Below are 23,489 nucleotides of genomic sequence, written 5' to 3'. Positions count from 1 at the left end.
GTCCATTTAAGAAAAAAGGATCAAAGTGTTTTAAGTGCGGCGAATTCGGACATATTTCAACAGCTTGTCAAAAGAACGAGAAGCAACGGGACGCGTCGGAGAAAGTGTGTGGTGTGAGTATGGAAACCAAACGGAAGTGTGTAAAAGAGGTGCAAATGGGAAACGATATAATTACAGCGCTGATAGACACAGGTAGTGACATAAGTTTAATAACGACAGAACAATATTTTAAGGTAGGCACACCGAAATTAAATAAAGAGATTTTGCGTTTTCGGGGTGTGGGCTCTGACCCAATTAAAACATATGGCGTGATAGAAACAAGTATCATTATCGATAAGAAAATGTATCCGATCAAAGTTCACGTAGTTTCCGATGCTCTTTTAGATCATAGTTTACTAATAGGCAATGATTTTTTGCGGAAGATGAGTGTAACGATAGACGCCGGTAAAGTTTCCATTAGTGACGCGAACGAGGTTGCGAAGACAGACAACGAGGTACACGAGATCTTTAAAATCAATGCATTGAATGACTGTAGCGAAATAGATCTGTCACATATTGTAAGCGCGGAAAAAAGAGAGAAAATAGAATCAATTATTGAAAATTATCGACCAGAGAAAGTCCGTGAAGTAAACCTAGAAATGAATATCATTTTAAAAGACGATGAGCCGGTATATGCACGCCCAAGACGGTTATCGCCGAAAGAGAAAGACGAGGTAGACGCCGAGATAAGAAAGTGGCTGGACGACGGTATAATACAACCATCGTTTTCTGATTACGCTAGCCCGGTTGTATTAGTAAGAAAGAAAGACGGGTCGGGAAGATTGTGCGTCGATTATCGTAAACTAAACGATAAGATTGTAAAGGATCGATATCCCTTACCGCTGATCGAGGATCAGTTGGACGCTTTACAAAACGCACGCGTGTTCACCACAATAGATTTGAAGAATGGTTTTTTCCATGTGTCAGTAAATAAGAGCAGCCGAAAGTACACAGCGTTTGTGGTGCCGAATGGTCATTATGAGTTTTTAAAGGTTCCGTTTGGATTATGCAATTCACCTTCTGTTTTTCAAAAGTTCATTAATCTGGTATTTGGGGAATTGATAGCTTCAAAAAAGGTATTAACTTATTTAGATGATATAATTATACCCTCCGACGACATCGAAGACGGAATAACTAACTTAGAATTGGTTTTAAAGACGGCGAGCGAGTTCGGACTGATAATTAATTGGAAAAAATGCGAGTTCTTGAAGAGACGCGTAGAATATCTAGGACACATAATTGAGGACGATCGGATACAACCTTCTGTTGTTAAGACAGCCGCGGTCGCGAGATTTCCTAGACCGACTAATTGTAAGGGGGTACAAAGCTTTCTCGGTTTAACGGGGTATTTTCGGAAGTTTGTACCGCAATATTCGATAATTGCAAGACCGTTGTCTAACCTATTGCGGAAAGAAGTAGAATTTAAATTCGGAAGCCAAGAAGAGGAATCCTTCAAAAAATTAAAAGAGATATTGTGTAGTAAACCGGTTTTGCGCCTATAAAGGGTGAACGCCGAAACCGAGTTGCATACAGATGCGTCCGCTAAGGGATACGGTTCTATTTTGATGCAGCAAGATAACGCTGATAATATGTTCCATCCGATATATTACGCGAGTGGAAAGACCACACCTGCCGAAGAGAAGTATCCTAGTTATGAACTAGAGGTGCTCGCGATTATCAAGTCGTTGCGAAAGTTTAGAGTGTATCTACTAGGGATAGAATTTAAGATAGTTACAGATTGCCGTGCTTTTACACTCACTATGCGAAAAAAGGATTTGTGCGTTCGCGTTGCGAGGTGGGCTTTACTTCTCGAAGAATTTCGGTATACGATTGAACCTCGGGCGAGCAGGCAGATGATGCATGCGGATGCGTTGAGCCGCAATCCTTTGCCGACGGTAATGTTTGTTCGCGAGGACGAAAGTGGACTCATAGCTAGCTTCAAGCGAGCGCAGCACGAAGACGAAGGTCTGCGCGGCATAGTTAACGGTGTGAAGGAAAATAAACTGAGTGGTTATATTATAAGAAACGAAATATTGTATAAAGATGTAAACGGTGATATGCTGGTGGTAGTACCTAGGGCATTACAGGCGCAAGTTGTTCGTCGAGCGCATGAACAGGGACATTTTGCGGTAGATAAGACTGTAATGTTAGTAAAGAAAGACTATTGGTTCGAAGGAATAGGCAACGTCGCGGAGAAAGTAGTGCGAAATTGTGTTAAGTGTATTTTGGCCGAAAGAAAGAGCGGAAGAGCGGAGGGTTGGCTGCATCCAATCGACAAGGGAGAGGTTTCCCTCCACACTTTCCACGTCGACCACCTTGGACCTATCCCCTCCACCAGGAAGAACTATAGGTACATATTCGTAGTGGTATATGGATTCTCGAAGTTTGTATGGTTGTATGCAACTAAATCTACGGACTCAGCTGAGGTGTTACGTCACCTACAAAAACAGGCGAGTGTGTTCGGAAATCCGAAACGAATTATCTCGGACAGAGGAACCGCTTTTACATCAAATGATTTCGAGAAGTATTGCGAGGAGGAGAACATTGAGCATATAAAGATCGCAACCGGAATACCGAGGGGTAATGGGCAGGTGGAAAGGATTAATCGCACGCTTATACCCCTATTAACGAAAATGTCTTCTCCAAAACCGGAAGATTGGTATCGCTACCTTGACTTGGCTCAGCGATATCTGAATGCTACGCCTAACAAGAGTATAAAAACCACCCCGTTTAAATTGCTGTTTGGTACGGATATGAAGATGAAAGAGGATCCATCTATACGTGAAATGATAGAAGACGAATGGAGACAGATGTTTGAAGAACAACGGGAGGAGTGTCGCAGACGTGCGAAAGAAGCCATCCTAAGGGCACAAATGGAAAATCGTAGATCATATAATAAAAAAAGAACTGTCGCAACGCGATATAAAGAAGGAGATCTGGTTGCGATACGACGAACACAATTTGGACCGGGATTGAAATTACACCCAAAATATTTGGGACCATACGAGGTAATCACAGTATTAAGGGGCGATCGCTATATGGTGCGAAAAGTGGGAGAACACGAAGGTCCATACACAACATCGACTGCGGCCGATTCGATGAAGCCATGGGCTCAAGAGGAAGAAGAAATATTTATCGAAGATAGTTAAAGCCGATCGTATATCTGAGGACAGATATGTTTGTCAGAACGGCCGAGTGTGAGAGTGAGAGAAAGACGAAGAGTGCGAGTGTATGGTATGCGTGAAAACAATTGATGAATGTGAAAGATGTTGAGAGTATGCAGCGATATGGATATGAGTGTGAGTGCGCGCAGCGATATGGGTATAAGTGTGAGTGCATGCAGTAGTATGAATATGAGTGTGTCCAGTAAGAAAGAAAAGCGAGCGTGCACCCCGAAGTCTCTCGAATATTCCCGAACCGGAAATCGGGAAAAGGTCTTTTGTTTAATCGGTCGGGAATAGTCTGGAGATTTCGAGAATGATTGACGGAAGTGATTGGGACCATTGGTGGGGTGCATGTGTATATAAGCGCGGCGAAGAATGCGGTCTTCGCCTTCTTGATTCGGTGCTACTATCTGTGAGTGAAAGAAGTGTAATTCGAGTGTGTCAACTATTATTACTTGCTTTTCTTATCTTTTCTATCTCTTTATTATTATATTAAACATTTATTCTATTATAATAAATACTTATATTTTTTAAATTTAAATAAATCTTACAATACTATAATAAATAAATTCTACAATTATCTTACTCTTGATATTTCGTCTCATTCTCTCAAAACTTAGATTTTTGAAGGTTTTACATCTAGCACGTGTGATCTGCACACATGATTTTTTCTTTTTTATTGAAAAATTAATATTAAATTCTTCATTTCGCAAATATAATAATAACTAGTTATGAAATAAATACAATATATAATAATTGTATTGTCTGAAATATTAAAAAAAAAAAAGAATTACCAGATACATCAGAGAAAAAGAATTAAAGAACACTGTAAAATACATTAGAAGCAGCTGACAAATTCCATTCAAAAGCAAGGAAATTACTGTCACATTTTAAGTCACATATAAACAAATTATATTATAAAATTACAATATTTGCGTATTTAAGAAACTTATACTAATGTTTCAATAAAATAAAATTCATTTTGAACATGTTGAATGCCTAGCGTGAATTGGTGGAGCTTACCACGGGTCCCAAATTCGAGACTCTTTGTTTACACAGTTCGATAAGCTGAGAGAGCGATACAATTCAATGCGTTTTTTAGATTTTTCGTGGTTCAAATCTTCATTTAGACGAGAGTATTTAGGAAGATAGGTTTCTGGTCCAAAGAATAAAGACGAGATATGTTATAATTAATAAGGGTCTCAAAGAATACCAGGTGTACGATCCGAAATGATCGTACGGCAATTAGCTATAGTTAAATTGCGCGCGTTTGATTCTATCGACTTAAACTATAGATCAATACCCATTGCGAGCATCGATACTAGCGACTATCGAAGCGTTCTTATAATTACCCCACCTCTCGCTTCCCCACTTCTCACACCCCTAGCGCATACGCCCTGCTGGGCCAGTACAAAAGGACGTTCTTTCATTCCATCACTGGACGCCTGTGAATATATATCTAAATAGAAGCAGTTAAGTTGAAATAGTCAAGGAACGTAAGCGAAGCGAGCGAGAGGTGAGATCTTTCCATTAAATACATTTCACATCGACGGTATTTTCCCGCGTGGTAACACCACGTGGTGGACTCTCATTGTTATAATCAAATATCATCCAGCGTTTTATGCCGTAAGGCTTTTCCCTGACGAGCCAATAAAGCATCGTATCTTTGTTTGGCTCAACCACGTGTTTAATTAAATTTATTCTAATCCCTTCTTCCTCATCCTTAGCAACTAATTGCCAGAGAACTCTTAATTGAGGAATCTAGGCCATAACACCAGGGTATGGAGTTGAAAGATTATTTCTCGAAAAGATCTTTATTAGATCTCTCATTGCATTTGTACCAGAACCTTCGTTTAGTCTAACAGTATTTTCCATATATTTTTTGTACCGTCTTTATTTCGTCATCCCTAAAATGTTTGTTAGACAGTACAAAAATTTAGATAAAAATGAGAAATCAAAAACCATCCTAACAAATAAAATTTTATACCTGAGATTCACAAAAAGTATATTTTATATTAACATAGTTTATGACGAATTATATTTCCCTCAATAAACATCCTATGATTTTGGTGTCTATCTATGACTATCGCATTCAGTATTCCCTTTTCATTATTTGTATTGGGAAATGTTATGGCCGAAATTCCTCAACTAAGAGTCCTCTGGCAATTTGTTTATGCTATGAAGTGGAGAATAAAGGGTTAGGTTAAGGTGTAAAATAAAACACGTGATTGAGCCAACCAAAGAAACAATGCCTTTTTTATTGGCTCGTCAGGGAAAAGCCTTGCGGCATAAAAACCCTGGATGATACTTGATTATACAATAAGAATGCACCACGTGGTGTTACCACGAGGGAAAATACCGTCGATGTGAAATATATATATATATATTGGAAAGATCTCACCTCTCGCACTCCGCAAATATAGCGATCACAACCTTAAGGGTTTTGATGTTGAATGGGCTCACTTTCACGAGTCTTGAAGATTAGGATATTCTCATCGTTGTCCTTTGTGAATTCTTAAAGCCTCTATAATCCCTCAAGATGTGTAGTCGTAGGCGTCCGGTGAAGAATAGAAAGAATGCCCCTTTGTACTGGCCCAGCAGGACGTACGTACTAGGGCTATGAGAAGTGGGGATGCGAAAGGCGGGGGTAGCTAGAGAAGCGCTTCGATAGTTACTGGTGGTTGATCGATGCTCACAGTAAGTATCGATCTAGAATCCTAATCGATGGAAGCGGATGCGCGCGAGTTTCGAATATCGCTAATCACCGTACGATCCTTTCGGATCGTACAGGAAAAGTGTGGTCTTTATCGGCTGTTCCATCCACTAATCATACCGGTGTCTTTTGTTATATATGGTAATAATTTTAAAATAAATAAATACTACAATTATCTTATTATTGATAGTTTTTAGGTCTGGAAACAGAAGGAAGTCGCTAGGGGCCAAATCTGTTGAATACGATAGAGGCTCTAACAATTCGAACTTTAATTCATGGATATCAGCCATTGTTAAAATGCTCTTGTGACACATTACATTGTCCTTATAAAAAAGGATTTCGTTCTTCTGCAAACTGGGTCTTTTTTTACGCATTTTTTCCTTCAGCTGGTATAAAAGGTTACAATAATGTTCAGAATTTATTGATTTACCAGTTTGCAAGTAATCCACAAACAAAATTCCTTTCGCATCCCAAAAAACTGATGCTAACAACTTCTTGGCCGATTTCTGGACACAAACCCGTTTCAGAACCGAAGAACCAGGTTCACACCACTCTTTAGCCTCTTGTTTTGATTCAGGATCATGGTTATAGACCCAAGTCTCATCTATAGTGATGAATCGACGCACAAAATCCACTTTATCCTTTCGAAAACGCTCTAAATGTTGCTGAGAAAGTCGCCTTAGTATGTGTTTTTGTTCCATTTTTAGCGAATGCGGCACCCAATGTGCACACAACTTTCTAAAACCACATACTTCAGTCAAAATATTGCTTACACTGCCTAATGAGATGCCTAGGGCTTCTACTAAATCTCTTTCAATCACTCGACGATTTTCCAATACGATATCCTGTATTTTTTCTACGATTTTCGGTGTTATTGCTGTTTTTGGACGTCCTTGACGTGAATCGTATTCAAGGCTTGTACGACCAGGTTTAAATTCAGCAACCCATTTTTCCACTTTAATAATTAAAGGAGAAGAGTCCTTATACACTTTCAACATTCGTTCATAAATTTTCTTTGCTTTTAAACCTTCCAAAAATAAACATTAAATTTTTGCTTGATTTTTCCAATATAAAAAATACTGTTACATGTTGATATTAAATGGCTTGTAAACAAAGAATGAATTGACAGATTGAAATAAAACTTCACATACGTTCATATGAAGAGTGTACCAACATAACAAAAAGAAAGTTAGGCTAGTAGCAACGCCGTCTCTTATCGAACAGCAAAACTTAATGAGCAACCTAGTATATATAGCTTCCAAACTTAAACAGACTTACACACTTATACAACTTACAAATACAAACTATACACCTTCTTTCTTTATTTCGACCGTCGGTTCGCTTGGACCTTATTCTTTTGTCGCCTATCAACGTGTTTACCTCTGTTTATTCTTTTACCTTTCTATCGCTCCTACCTACAAACAGGTATAGGATCGAAATAATATGAGTCTACGTTTCGTAGTATGCAGTCGCACACAAACACACACATATACAACCAGGAGCGATAACTACGAAGCATAGCATAAAGAGAAGACCGAGAATAGGAAATACTGTATAGCTATATCTCATTTCTCGCAGACTCAATCCTATATGTTTGTCTCATTTTGTCTTCTTACTGAGTATCGTGGCCGCTGCATCAAATCGCTGCATCGCTGCTGTGTTTCATTTTTTTAAATCACTTCCTATTCTAAAGAAGTTTTCATTTCAAAAATATTATCCTAATTTAACGTAACTTTAATTTAATTTATGTCTTCATCGTCACTGCTCAATGTTATCAACTGAGAACGTTTTTTCAGTGAAATGATATTGCCCTCACTTTCAGAACGTTTTTCTTCATTTAAAGTTCTTGCATTTTTTTCCCTTTTTAAAAAATCTGTAATTTTCTTTTGATTGTTGTTTATTAATAGGTCATTGTAAATTTTTGGTACGGAGCTAGACAGTTTTGATGCTCCCTTTTGAATTTCCGGCTTCTTTCTTTGAAAGGATCTGCATTCAAGAAAAATGACTCGAGATTTTCAGTTAAGCTGAGGCCTTTTTGTAATTTTTTAAATGATTACTTATTAACTGCACAATCTTCATCAGTGCTAGTGTCCTCAGGATCGATTGGGTTTACAGTTTCGGATGCTATTTCTATCAAATCCGCTTCATCAACTTCTTCTTCCACTAATAAACCTTGAACGTCCTCAATAGCCATATCCACAAAACCTTTGCCTCCGATTGATTTAGCAAGTTCTAATTTGTCTCCAATTTCATTTTTTACCGATTCACGCACGTTTTCTATTTTAACTGAAGAGAGCCATACCTTCTTCCCACACGCATTTAACGTTGATGTTTTCAGTTCACAATAGCGTGACACACTTTTGTTTTCAGGGCATGGAGATGAAAAGAAATACTTTCCGCAACACTGTATCTTTAAGACGGTAAGCCTCGCCGCGGCTGTAGAAGTACTATGTTGTAAAAAGTTTTTGGAAAGGAAACCGTTTTATAAGACGCTGTGTTGTAGGAGGATTCCCGCAATTATGAATCGTGGTATAGTGAAACCGTGTCATAAGATATCGTGTTTTTGGAGGATTTGCCGCAATTTATGAATCGTGTTATAGCGAAATAGTGTTAGGAGAAACCGTGATATTGGAGAGATAAATGTATATCAAAATATTTTTTGGATACAGAAACTAAGATTAAAAAAATAGAATTAATATTAAAAAATTATAATAAGAGCATAAAAAACAAAATAAAAACTTAAAATGTCTATTTTTATTAGTTTTACTTTTGTTGTTTCTTGTGGGCTGTAAAAAAAATGACAGAAAAAATCTATTTTTTTTTTAAATTTTATTATTATTTATTATTTACTAAGAATTAATTATAAATTAAAAATTTTTTAAATATTCTATAGAAAAAATTTTCATTTTACAAAATCAAGAAACAGTAAAATATTATTTTTATTGAAATAATTGAAATTTTATATGCTTACGACAAGCGCGTTGTAACCAAGTAGACAAAGATGAAAAGTACTTCCTAATAATTGTTGCAATATAAAAACGTTGAAGTCATTTTCCAATGATTCAGCTAATCTAAAACATAGTACATATATGCTTACACATAGAAATATCATGTAAGCAGATCACACGTGTTAGAAGTGAAACCTTCAAAGAACTAAGTCTTGAGAGAATGAGACGAATGCACAGTATCAAGAGTAAGATAACTGTAGGATTTATTTATTAAAATATTGTTATCATATATACCAAAGAGCACTGGTATGTATGATCTCTGGATAGAGTAGCTGATAAAAACTACAACTATCTAAATTCTAGCTATTAAGATAAAATGCCGCATGCGATAGCCATAGATGAAACAAAACTCGTGGGTTATATATGCCAACGGAAAGATACCCCGTCCTAACCTAGGTACATATAATGTATCAATTTTTGAAACTGAGGTAAATAATAGTCTTTCTGTGAATTTAAAATATCTTTATCATGGGTTAGCACATCCAAATATTTTTGTTGTTATTGTTACCAGTTCCTTTAGATGCCTCAAAAAGAACGAAACAATTTTTGTCGTATTTTAGAAATGAAGACTTCTTTAGAATAGGAAGTGATTTGAAAAAAAATGAAACGCGGCAGCGATGTAACGGAGTGGCGGGCGGCTATGCAACGGCCAAGATATTTAGTAAGAGGAGAAAAAGAGACAAACATATAGGATTAAGTCTGCGTGAGAATCAGACAAAATATAGCTACACAGTTTTTCCTATTCTCGGTCTCCTCTTTATGCGCTGCTTTGTAGTCCCCACTCCTGGCTACTAAGCTTTGTATTATATGTTTGTGTGCGACTGCATCTACGATGCGTTTACTCATATCATCTCGATACTATACCTGTTTGTAGGTAGGAGCGATATAAAGGTAGAAGATTAAACAGAGATAAGCGTGTAGGCGACAAAAGAATAAGATACAGACGAACCGACGGTCGAAATAAAGAAAGAATGTTTGTGGTCTGGCTTTGTAAGTTGTGCAAGTTGTGTAAGGCTGTGTAAGTTTGAATAGTTTTCGAACGTCGTCATTCAATTGAAATAGTTCAGTTGCGTATATCGGTTGTTATGGTAAGATTGTGAAACTTGTATTGCATCTTTTCTAATACCTACTTTAAATATATTTTATCAGTAGGAATAAACTGAGTGTACTTTAACCTCGCACCTTTACACTAAACCCAATCCTTCATGTATACATATATATATATATTTGTTTCTATCTATGGCTATTGCATTCAAAATTCTATCTTAATTAATACAATTTGGAAAGTAATAGTATTTCTTAGCTACCCCCATCCCAAGATCATACCCGTGCCCTTTGATATATATGCCAAAAAAAATTATAATAAATAAATCGTACAATTATCTTACTCTTGATACTGTGCTTTCGTCTCTTTTTTTCGAACTTTGTTTTTTTAAGGTTTCACTTATAACACGTGTGATCTGCACACATAATTTTTGTTGTTGAAATGAAGACAATTTTTGTTTCAAGGTTAAACCTAGATTTAACAGTTGATTCGATAAATTTAACCTCCCAATGATCTCATGTATTGATATTTGCCGATTTGTATAAACTAATTTTTTTATTGTGTCAGGAAAAAACAAAATTACTTTCTGAACAACCCAATATTTTTTGAATCTTTTTCTTCTTTTAGAGACAAAGCTGTTTCATTGCTTGTTGTTACCTCGAGTAATCTCTCTTTATTGTAATATCGGGTTTTTTAAAGTGAAAACTTCTTTAATACCTAGGTGATTTGAAATCGGAACCAGCATGGCTAGATAACATAAACTTAATTATTTCAATACACATACTTAAAAGCATAAGTTATTTCTTTAACTGGACACAAGATTGCACTTACTATTTGCCCATTCTCACAAGCAAAACAGTATTATAGTGTCTAAGTAATATTCAAATAACAGAAAAATTTAAGATCTCTATTTACAGGATCAAATCTGTAATAGATGTTCAAAAATTCTCAGCGTAGGGTAAAGTCGATGCAACTGCGATAAGGAGTTCTCTTTTGTACACGTCGATTTAAAATATTAGGGGTAAACTGATGGTCGTTCACACCTTTTACCTAATAAGAGGGAGCTACGAGAAGCGAAGTTTTTACAGTAAATATTAAACTAACATTTACCATTAAATACATTTTTATTAATTAATAATATTTGGTTAATATGTGTTTTTTTACAAAGATTTTTGAACAGAAAACTTCTTTAGAAACATTGTAATGCAATACTTGTTTAAACGAAAAAATACGACCACAATTGTTCCGTTGTTTGCCTAAATATCTAAAGGAACTTGTAGTTCCAACGGAAAATATCTAATTGTGTTACTAACTATAAATATATCTTAAATTAGCAGAAAGGTTCACATATTCCTGCGTTTCACAAAAAGGATATATTAAATTAGCTTATTTAACTACACCCAGTGAACACAAGACCTTAAAATGATGTCATACGTATGTCATACAGTGATCTTAAAATTTTTCGTACACATGACGTAATGGTGACTTTATTTATGACCTCAATATTAAGTCATATGTTCTGACTTAAAAATGATATTAATGTGACTTAATAATCCCATCATCATATTTATGCGTATATATATATTAGGGTAGGTCAAAAAAATTACTTATTTTTTTTTTCAATTGCCACGGAAAAATGGGTTGCTAGACACCTTAAAACAATTCTAACCAAATATGAGCTTCTAATTTTAATAGGAAGATCCTTCGCATCTAATAGATTAAAATTCATATTTCATTATTTATTGATTGTACAGAAAAATGTTCTAGACGAACTTTGTAGAAAATTTAATGCTCTACAAAAAGGGTATCGTATATTTTTTCCGTAAACCTCACCATTTGAACACTTAATTTAATCGCCAAAACATAAGACACCATTTTTATAGAGCAGTTAATTTCCTACAAAAATTTGTATTGCGCATCTTATAATAGTCATTTATTGTCGAGTTATAAAATTCATAAACAAAAATGAAATTTGTCTAAAAATCATCAAATTTAAATCTTTAATATCATTCAAATGGTGAGGTTTACGGAAAAAATATACGATACCTTTTTTGTAGAACATTAAATTTCCTACAAAATTCGTTAAGAACATTTTTCTGTACAATCAATAAATAATTAGGTATGAATTTTAATCTATTGGACTGAAAAAAAAAAAAAAAAACTGCGATGCGGAGGATATTCCTATTAAAATTAAGAGCTCATATTTGGTGAGAATTGTTTTAAGGTGTCTAGCAACCTATTTTTCCGTGGCACTTAAAAAAAAAGTCATTTTTTTGACCCACCCTAATATATATGTATAAAAAAAAAAACGGTTACAGTAAGTCACCTTATAAGTATATATTTTCAGTGCATTAAATAGATATGTCTAATGGTTATTGTACCACCGGTGGTATACGTGGCATGGAACGTGTTAATTATAATTTATATTATTAATTTATGTTATGTTTTATTATTTTATATTATTTATTAATTATAATTTATATTATTAATTTATGTTATATTTTATTATTTAATATTATTTAATAATTATAATTAATAATATTGTTAATTATATATGTATTAGTAATATAATGGAATTCAGCACAAGTTCGCATGGCTCAGTGAGGCAAATCACCATCCAGTAATGTCCGTCCAGTAATCGTATGTTCCCGAGTTCAAATCTCGGGAAAAAAAAATTATACGTCATATACTAGTAAGAAATTCGGCAACAACTAGACATATGTATGACATCATTGCTTTTTTGTTTTTTTATTTCGTCAGGTCAGCTAAACCTGTTATTTATTACGTAAAAGTCTTACGTCAATAAGTGTGAAATAATGATTTACGTGTGACTCATATCTGACTTATATCTTACGTAAATTATGACATAGCGCAATATCATTTTGATGTCATTTTGAAGTAATTGTGTTCACTGGGCAAGGTATCTTTTCGTCAATTAACATCCTACGATTCTGGTTTCTATCTATTGCTATCGCCGTCTGCATTCTATCTTGATTGGTATAATTTGGAAAGTGATAGTTTTTGTTTGCTACCCCCATCCCAAGATCATATCAATAGCTTTTTATTAAATGAGGAATGCAGGCAAATAAAAAAAGACAGTTTACAAGTTATGGAGAACGGCATGTCATTTTGCATTGTGATAGAACTAAGCAGAATGTTGCGGAAAAAACAAAGTTATTTACCAGTTCATTTGGTTGGAAAATACTTTTACATGCAGTGTACTGTCATAATTCGGCTATATCGGATTTTTATTTTTTTAAATCGTTTTCATGTAATGTGATAGTAAAGAATTTTTAAACATTTTAAGTGGGTTGCATTAAAGTTTTTTCAAACTTATTCAATCAGAATCGTTATTTTTTTAGTCAGTAACTACGAAAATTACACGAAATATGTAATAACTTTGGTAAATTAAAAGATACTATATTTCAAAAAATTACAAATTTTTACTTTACTTTTTGAGTACTTTATAAATAAATGTTAAATTTTTGTTTAAAAAACATAATGGTTATATCTTCACAAAATATTTTCACTGGACGTAAAAGCTATATAAACATGCATTTTTCTTATATATAATAATTTTTTAAATAAAATGTAATATTTAAAATGTATATTTTTTTTAAGGAAAAAAAAATTAATAGTAACTTTATGTAGATAAAATTTAATAATATTATCTCTGACCGTGTTTGGTTCTTTTTTAACCCTTTCGCAATAATCGTTGACTATAATCATCCGTGATGTTTCGTGAGAGTATTATATATTTTTAATCATCATGGTTATAAATCGTAATATTTTTTTCACTTTTTGAATGCATATGAAACTGTACATACGAAATTAAGTTTTTAAAAGATATATTTTACAATTTCATTATATGATAATTGGTCACTATTTCCTTTCTATGAGCGATTACAGATTGTTCGTAAGTGCTTACTTTTGGCACTACGGCTCGCTCAACAGAAGTATTTTAATGAAAAGTCCGTCTGTAGCGACAGGGTTAAACAAGATTTTAATTCAGGAAAAAACTATATATACTTGTATTAAAATATAAAGTTAACTTACTATACAATTAAATCTAGTAATATATTTTAGGTTAATTTTTATATTATTTTTACCTTATTAGACGTACGTGTCTCAAAATCAATTTCTTTATTCGACGGCTGCGATTATCTGGATTTTCCAAAACATGTTTTACTTTGCAAGAAAGAGCAGAAAAAAGGCCGCTGACGTGAAGAACCAAACTAATTAAAAAGCAATCTGTTCCGACGTAGCCAAACACAATAATTGGCACTATTAAAAACTGATATAGACAAAGGCTGACGTAAATTATTAGATTTGTTGGCTCAATTAATGGTCGATTTTTGTAAGGTAATTTGTATCCGTAAGACGAGTTTGCTACAACTGTAAATAATAAACATTCATTAGAAAATATTGTTTAAAGCTATAGTCTCGCTTATTTTTTATTTTACCAATAATAACATTTACTTATGATGGTTAAGTAAAATTTAAAGACTTTTATTGTAAAATGTTGAGAGCTAATATTAACCGTAAAAGCACAAAAAGGAAAACAATAATAAAGCAAAAAGAATAGAGAAAGCATTAGAGACATAAACAAGAAAGCTGAAAGTAAAAAAGAATTTAAGTTAATGGGATAATAGAAAAATATGTGGAAAATGTGAGGTGTTATAGAAAAAGAAAAAAAGAAAATAAATTTAATTGTTGTTCCCATTTCCAGAATGAATGATCGGACTCATCGAATTCGCACAGCAACTCACTGATACCTCTTAGGTTAATATTAATTGGTGTATTACCTACTCGCTCTAAACTTCCAATGCTAAAAGTAGTTGCTGACTGTATGACTTGTTCTCTTCTTACTAATTCTAGTTCTCTTTTAAGCAAATCTCTTTCTTTCTTTACTAGTTGAAGATCTGAAGAAACATGATCGTCCTCGACGCGTGGAGCTCTAACAGCAACCTTCGGCTCGTCACGTCCCGTTGCACCATCTTCCTGAACAGGATTATTTAATTCTCTTTCCAGATACTGCCATATTTCTGATTCGGCGTCGGTCAACCTTCTAATTATCTCGTTCTTATTTCCGACGGCAGAAAGATTTCTCACACGTAAGGCTTCCTTCAATTGGCAAACGATATATGAGCTTGGTTCCTTAGCAGACATGGTGATAGTTTTTCTGTTTTCTTCGTGACGATTCCCGATTTCCACACACAGCGGATAGAATTTCGCGTGCAAAGCGGACAGAAAAAATTTCACATATGACGAACAGAGGTTTTCCGTGCAACGGAGAGAGAAGATTTCGCGTACAACGAACAGAATCACCACTATCACACAAATCGCGTATTTACTTTAATATATATCCCACTAATTTCTATAGTCCTACCAATTTTATTATCCCACTTCTGAACTGTGGGATGTTATAGAAAAAAGAGAAAAAGAGATGATGAATGTATTATAATATAATATAATATAATATAATATAATATAATATAATATAATATAATATAATATAATATAATATAATAACAAGTATATATATAAAAGTAAATAATAATACGTACAAAAAAATAAAAATCATGTGTGCAGATCACACGTGTTAGAAGTGAAACCTTCAAAAACTAAGTTTCGAGAGAATCAGACGAATGCACAGTTTCAAGAGTAAGATAATTGTAGGGTTTATTTATTATAATATTGTTACCATATATAACAAAGAGCACCTGTATGATCAGTAGGTGGAATAGCTGATATAAACAACACTTTCCAAATTTAAGGAATAAAAATGGAATGCTGAATGCGATAGTTATAAATAGACACCAAAATGGTAGGATGTTTACCAAAGGAAATATAATTCGTCAGAAATTAGATAAATATAAATAATCCTTTTTTTGAAACTCAGGTATAAAATTTTTTTTTGTTAGTATGGTTTTCTATTTCCCGTTTTCATCTACATTCTTACGCTATAGAACAAACATTTTAGGATAGACGAAATAAATTCATTACAAAAAACATATGGAAAATACTGCTGGACTGAACGAAGGTTCTGATAAAATGCAATGAGAGATCTAATAAAGATATTCTCTAGAAATGTTTTTTCAACTCTGTAGCCTACCACACTTCGAGACCATTATTATTTATAACATATCTCGTCCTTATTCTTTGGACCACAAACTTATCTTTCTAAATACTCTCGTCTAAATGAAGATTTGAACCACGAAAAATCTAAAAAACGCATTGAATTGTATCGCTCTCTCAGCTTATCGAACTGTGTAAACAAAGAGTCTCGAATTTGGGACCCGTGGTAAGCTCCACCAATTCACGCTAGGCATTCAACATGTTCAAAATGAATTTTATTTTATTGAAACATTAGTATAAGTTTCTTAAATACGCAAATATTGTAATTTTATAATATAATTTGTTTATATGTGACTTAAAATGTGACAGTAATTTCCTTGCTTTTGAATGGAATTTGTCAGCTGCTTCTAATGTATTTTACAGTGTTCTTTAATTCTTTTTCTCTGATGTATCTGGTAATCCTTTTTTTTTTTAATATTTCAGACAATACAATTATTATGTATTCTATGTATTTCATAATTATTTACTACAATATTTGCGAAATAAAGAACTTAATACTAATTTTTCAATAAAATATAAAAATTTTTAAATAGAAAAGATATGACACGTTGTAAAAAAAACTATAGGCATGAATATTATCGCATCGATAATTAAGATTATAAATACAGATCGAATTTCAACAGACCTTCCCTGCTTTTTAAAATTCTTTTCTCATGAAAAGAAACCGACCTTGAGGTATTGTTCGGTACCAAATCATTGGTAGACAATAACTTATATTTAGTTATTTTTTCTTATATATTCAATTTCCTTTGAAGAAAACCATACCATAAGTTTATGGTAGCAAATATCATAAAATACGATAGGCAGCAGGTATAAGGTACTGTTTACCTAAAGCATTAAAAAATTCCAAAGGGCCATAAATTCCCAACTATCTCAATAATCAAAGAAACATTTGGTGCGATAAAAACCCGTTAAATCATGTCGGGCCCTTTGAAAGTTTCTGATTCCTATCTAAGAACGAAGATATCATAAAAGGAAATAACATCCTAGATCACGTTTCTCTATGCATTATTTCCCTTTCCCAAAACATAAGATTGTCCTTCGGGAGATCCTGGTAGGTGAACCCTCCTACTATTGATTAAGCAATTGCATTCAATCCCTTCCCTTTCCAAAAGGGTGTAACTAATTCAGGTATAAAAACATGTGAAATCAAGTAAGACGTACTGTTCGTAATGCATACGTTCTGTTCTTAATACATACGCTCTCTCTTCGTAATACATACTCACTTCGCTCATTATACATTTTTGTGTTATACATTTTACACATCGTACATCTATACAGTCCACATTAAACAATTGTAACATAGTCGCCAAAGACTCAAGTTAATAAATCATTGTTGACTAAAGAACTGCCTTTAGTATACTACAAAACCACTCACACTGTATTAGTTTACCGTCGTAAGACTTTCCGTGCAACTCGCGTATAATTGCATCTTAAAAACGGTACACTAGTTGAAAACGGATTCGCGTCAGCATAATATATAGTGAGCGCAAACAGGTATAGGTAGCTGACAAAAACTAATATTTTCAAAATTCTATCCATCAAATGATGGATAGGATCAAATGATGGAATGCTGCATGCGATAGCCATAGATAAAAACAAAAATGGTAGAATGTTTGTCGGTGGATAGATATCCTATCTTAACCTAAGTGAATATATTATATTTTCTTTTTGAAACTCAGGTAGATGAATTTTTGAAGTGAAAACTTCTTTAGAATGGGAGTGATCTGTAAAGTAAATAAACGGAAACGGAGCTATGTAACGAAGCTATAAAACGGCTGCAATACTAAATAATGAGAGAAAAAGAGACAAACATATAGGATCTAGCTTGCGAGAGAATGAGACGAAATATAGCTATACAGTTTTTCCTATTCTCGGTCTCCTCTTTATGCTATGCTTCGTAGTTATCGCTCCTGGTTGTATATGTGTGTGTTTGTGCGCGACTGCATACTACAAAGCGTGGACACGTATTCTTTCGATACTCGAAATGTTTGTAAGTACGAGCGATAGAAAGGTAAAAGAATAAACAGAGATAAGCACGTAGGTATGCGAGAAAAGTATAAGGTCCAAACGAACCGACGGTCGAAATAAAGAAAGAAGGTGCGTGGTCTGTTTTTTATACCAAACGTGTAAATTCTTTTTTCTTTAACACTAGGTTTACGGGAGTTTCTTATATACCTTGTGAAGATTACAGAACTGAAACGTCTGAACTTTGACGAACGTTCTCTTTGTTTTCTCCAGCTAATTCATCAGCTAAAGAAAATATAAACTCCTTGCTGGATATTTTCGATCCGGTACACTCTTTATACAATGTCCACGCATTTATCGCTGCTAAATCTAAAATATAATAAAAAAAACTCGTTCTCTCTTCCTCGGTGTCAGAACAAGAAATAATTCGCTTCCTTTCCTTGTTACGACGCATATTGAAGAAGTTTTTCTCTTCACTATTAAAAGATCCTTCTATTTCTCTAGTTTCAGTGGATTCAGAATATTCACTGTAATCATCACTTTCACCTAATTCATATTGATCTTCTTCGGAGGTACCTTTAGAACAATCCTCATTGATGTTGGTAGTTTTGGTCAACTTCTTATTATATCTCCTGTTTCTACTCATGATTGCTAGAAAAGGGTGATCGGTGAGAGTAAAAAATACTGTGCCCAAATTTAATTACCCTATTGTAAATACTTACAATAAGCGGAGACTACAATAACCAAAACTTTTGCACACTGTCTTCGAAAAATGTTCTTACCACTGTCACTGCAGCAACTATGTATACTGAAGACCGGCTCGTGCCTTAAAGATATCTTCGAAGATCGTTACAAACCGATACTTGCGGCATACGAAACTCAAAGCATATCGAAGCCTAACGTTGGCGATCGTCGGCTGTGAAAATTGCTTGTGTGTGTGTTATGTTTGCACCAACACATGAACCGAATGTCTTTTCGATACGAAATTTAGTCTACTGCTACTTTAGTTTCGAATAACGCGAGGATCACTGTGGTAAGTGATTTCATTCAATGCGAAATAACATAACACCCGGGCCACACAATTCGCTTTATGTCACTTATCAAGGCACTATTGAGATAATGAGTTGGGGGCATCTTAGACGTTTCTTGCACTCTTACATTTACTATTGGAGAAATAATTTTACAAACGAAGCAAATATATAAGGATTGTTTACGTAATCAGCTAACCCGTCAATTTGACGGGTTTCGTAGAGATAGGTATACCACATACAAATTTCAAAATTTATAAGGCTTAAGAAAATAATGATTGTGTGTATAAACTCTTTTAATGAAATTATAAATTTACGATGCAAAGTAGTTAAGATTAATGCTATGGTTTTTTGCGTGTTTCATTTCAAAGTTTGAAATCCGTCAAATTGACGGGTCCCGTAAACCTAGTGTTAAAAATATTTCTATTTTTTTATTGAAAAATTATTATTAAATAGCTTATTTCCCAAATATTATAGTTAATAATTATGAAATATATAGAATATAATAATTGTATTGTCTGTGTTTAATTCTACGCAGTATTCTTTATTCTGCGTTTATATTACCATATCTACAAAATGCAATCGATACTTTTATGTATATAAATAATATCTGATATCCAGTGTGGGACACAGAGTGTTTTGTTCTATCGATGGAAGGTCGTTCTTAATTTTTGTTTTCTTTATCCCTACCAAGGAGCAGCTGCATCTTAAGTGCTTGGCGACGAAATATTTTTCTTTTGGTTTATTCGTTATTCATTTACTCCTTTTCTACTGCTGATTGAGTAAAAACGTGCTTTCATCTTATCATATAAAATAAAGAGAAAATTGTGTTATAAGAAAGAGTATTTTTAATATCTCCTATAACTCAACAGTCTGCAATATTTTACAAAAAAAAAATGATTATCAGATACATCAGAGAAAAAGAATTAGACAACATTGTAGAATATTTTTCTTATAAATATCTAAAGACATGTTTTTTAATTATAATGTTTGCGCATTTGGGAAATTTATACTAATTTTTTAATACAATACAAAAGTTTTTAAATAGAAGAAACTAGACACGTGACAAAAACAAATAAACCTTATTTACTTTATATTTCCATTAAAAATACAATAATTTAACTTATTTTAAAAATATGGAAAAAAATTCTTTTGATGTTAAGAAAATTAAAAAAATTAATAAAAAAATTTATAAAAAAAAACGTCGAAAATAAAAGGTCCACAATTGTTTCCTTCTTTTTCAAGCATCTAAAGCTATTACTTAAAACAACTAAAAATACTTATATGTGCTAACCCATGATAAAGATATCTCCAATTCAAAGAAAGAATATCGTCTACTTGAAAGTTGACACTTTCCGCATGGAGTGGTAAAAAAGGATATACTATATTTACTTAGTTTTGGTCGAGATATTTTCCATTGACAAACATTCTACAATTTTTGTTTCTATTTATGGCTAGCGCACTCGATATTCAATCTTTATGGGTAGAATTTAGAAAATGTTAGTTTTTGTTAGCTATCTACACCCCAAGGTCGGTTCCTTTTCATAAGAACAGAATTACAAAAAACAGAGAAGGTCCATTGAAATTTGATCTATATCTATTATCTGTATTATCGATGCGATAATATTCACGTCTATAGTTTTGTATATAATATGGACGTGTTGTCATCACTCCTCCCCACTTCTCAAATCTTTTTTTTTTACATTTTCTAATATATTAACTAAGCTTTTTAGGAAACAAAGCTTCTCTTTGACGAAAATACAAGGTTTTATTATACTATTAATTTGGCTCAATCACATATTTTACTTCTTTTTTTATTTCATCACATTTTCCCCACCATAGCTTATCGCTAACGCCAGAAGACTTTATTTTTATATATCTGTTTAATAATACAAAGTATGCCACAAACTAGAACCAAAAAGTGTGAAAATAAGCAGAAAAAACAAATTAGGAAAGCTCCAAAGAGTTCAACAGAACGCGTTCGTGCATTTCGTGTACGCCAAAAGGCGTTATTGAATGTACAGAATAATATTTCTAATGAGCGTAATAATACGTGCACTGTTAGAAATAGTGAAAACGATCATCGTGAGTCATTAAATAGCTTCAAATAAATATATTTCTTTTTTAATCTTTTCTACTCATACAGGGCATGCATAATCTAAAAAAATCACGTTTAAAACATTATTTTAAATTTTATTTTCTATTAAGATCATTCGCAATTGGATATTGTGAGTTGCAATTCAAGTGTTTCCCAACTGAAAACTAACGCTGGACAATTTTGTGATAATCAGCAAAAAAACACGAATAAGAAGATTCCAAAGATTTCAACGGAACGTGTTCGTACATTTCGTGCACGTCGAAAGGCGTTATTGAATGTGCAGCCTAATATTTCTAATGCGCGTAATAATGCGTGCAGTGTTCTAAATAGTGATAACGATCATGGTAAGTACTTCAATATTTTCTAATCAATATATATCTTCATTAATTTTTATTACTCACAGATCACATACTTAATCGCTATACGTCATATTTAAAACACTAATTGTTATTCTCTATATAGGTAATTCTTTAGTTAATATTATGAATGCAATTGCAATGACTGCGCGGCCCGTTGACAAGCTTTAATAAAGGTGTCGGTCTGAGAACCATCTCCGTTGAACTTAGGCACTTGTTCGATTATCTCTTTAGGTGAATACGCGTGACTGAAGGTTGTGGGTTGCGAAAATTGGCGAGAAACGGGAATGTGGGAGGGAGGAGTGTTCGACGGTTCGGGATTCGCGGACTTTTCGAAGGCTTCTAGACGCGCCTTTAATTTCTCTAATTCCTCGTTTTGTCGTTTAATTAGTTCCGCGGCCTGTTCTTTTTCTAATTGCATCGCTTTCCTTTCTTCGTTAATTCGTTTCTCTTTCTTATTCATTTCTTCCATCATTATACCGATTTCTTCCACGGACAAATTAGTCTTACCGCAGGTGCCCATTGCCATTTTCTATCACTATTTGTAACGAAAGACGAACTCGTATCCCACTTCTGACACCAATTTTGTTACGTCCTAGAGGACGAAGTGAGTTAAGTAGTATAAGTAATGCCTGTTTATGGTCACTCTGCTTTCACCGAGTTTAACCGGGACCAGGCTGGTTCGTTTCTCGTTTAAAACAGTGATATAGTCTGGCAAAAAGCGTACGATAAGAGGGTGGATTGAGGAAGGTTTTGAAGCAAGGAGAAGATTAGTGGACCGCAGCTCTGATTTAACAACAATTTAATGATAAAAATGATTGGTGACTTACAGTGTTCGGTACAGTTGCTGGTTGCTTTCGAGATTGCACAGGAGGCTTGGGCTGGTTTCCTTCCAAAGGAGTCGAGACACTCAAAGACCCGAAAGTTAATTATTTGTTATAACTGATCAGTCAATTAATATTCAAATATTGAATAGCTGGTAGCTAGTAGTAATGATCAAGATATAAATTGAAGTCAAACTATAAATTGAGGTCAAAATTGTAAGTAGAAAACTTTAAGTTAAAAGTGAAAACTGCGAGGTGAAAACTGGAAGTGAAGTGTAGAAAACTGAAAGTGAAGTCCTGAAGTGAAAACTGAAACTGAAGTGTGTCCGGGGGCGATGGACTCTGGCTTTTATAACCCCCGAAAATCCTTCGTGGGAGGGGTAGCTCTGGTACCCCCACTCTTAGTCTCTAACTGGCCCAAGCGTCCTAGGCATCCTCGTTCGAGAAAATTCTTATGTCCTCATGGACTACTAATACATTTACATCTCTAATATATTTTTACACATTACACATATATATAATCTTGTAGCTTAATATTAGTGCATTTATATCCTTCTTATATTCATTATACGTCTTTTGGTCAATTATTCTTAATTACATTTTGTTAATCCTTAATCAATCATCAATGCGTTATTCTCGAACGATTACATTTCATTATCCTTTAATTAGCTACATACTAGGTACGATTCTAGTGATGAGGTTTATTTATTCTTTATTCTAGGACATCTTTTATTCTAGGATATCTTTAATTCCGCATTTTTAGTCGTTCATTCAATCAGGCACATAGTTTCGCAAGTTACATCGTCTCGGGGCGAAAATATCTAAGAATTATTTTTGGTTCCAGAAAATTCTAGAGAGTAACATTTCCGTTGGGCCTACGTGACCTTTACCAGCGTCTCTTAGCTTGGCGACACTCAGTCGCGGGAAAAGGTTTTATGGCTTGAGGGGGTTAATATTCGGTTGCAAGGGGGGATGGTCATTCTCCAGGATTTAGGTAAGGGTTGCCTACCTGCGTCGTAGGTGGGATTTTTATGACAGGCTTCATATGTATATGGCATTGTGAAGGTGGAGGGAACTTCAGGGAGGTCCCTTTTTATTAGTGGTGCTT

The 23,489-nt window shown here is 34.0% G+C and overlaps 1 protein-coding gene across 1 annotated transcript in view; it reads right to left on the bottom strand.

Moving 5' to 3' along the window:
- Positions 1-23,489, bottom strand: part of LOC149031518 (4-vinylanisole receptor-like) — a 68,658-nt gene that overhangs the window by 19,288 nt on the left and 25,881 nt on the right. Inside the window, exons 3-4 of the mRNA XM_089175754.1 lie at positions 14,079-14,364; positions 8,888-8,987 (exon numbers count right to left, since the gene is read on the bottom strand). Of these exons, the coding sequence (XP_089031880.1) occupies positions 8,888-8,987; positions 14,079-14,364 (386 nt within the window). The remainder of the gene's footprint in view (positions 1-8,887; positions 8,988-14,078; positions 14,365-23,489) is intronic.

Source organism: Polistes dominula, unplaced genomic scaffold (assembly GCF_049000335.1).
Source record: "Polistes dominula isolate Pdom_NZ unplaced genomic scaffold, Pdom_raw_medaka contig_19, whole genome shotgun sequence".
Classification (NCBI taxonomy): Eukaryota; Metazoa; Arthropoda; class Insecta; order Hymenoptera; family Vespidae; genus Polistes; species Polistes dominula.
The sequence above is the reverse complement of the archived record's forward strand: the minus strand, read 5'-3'. Positions and strand labels throughout refer to the sequence as shown.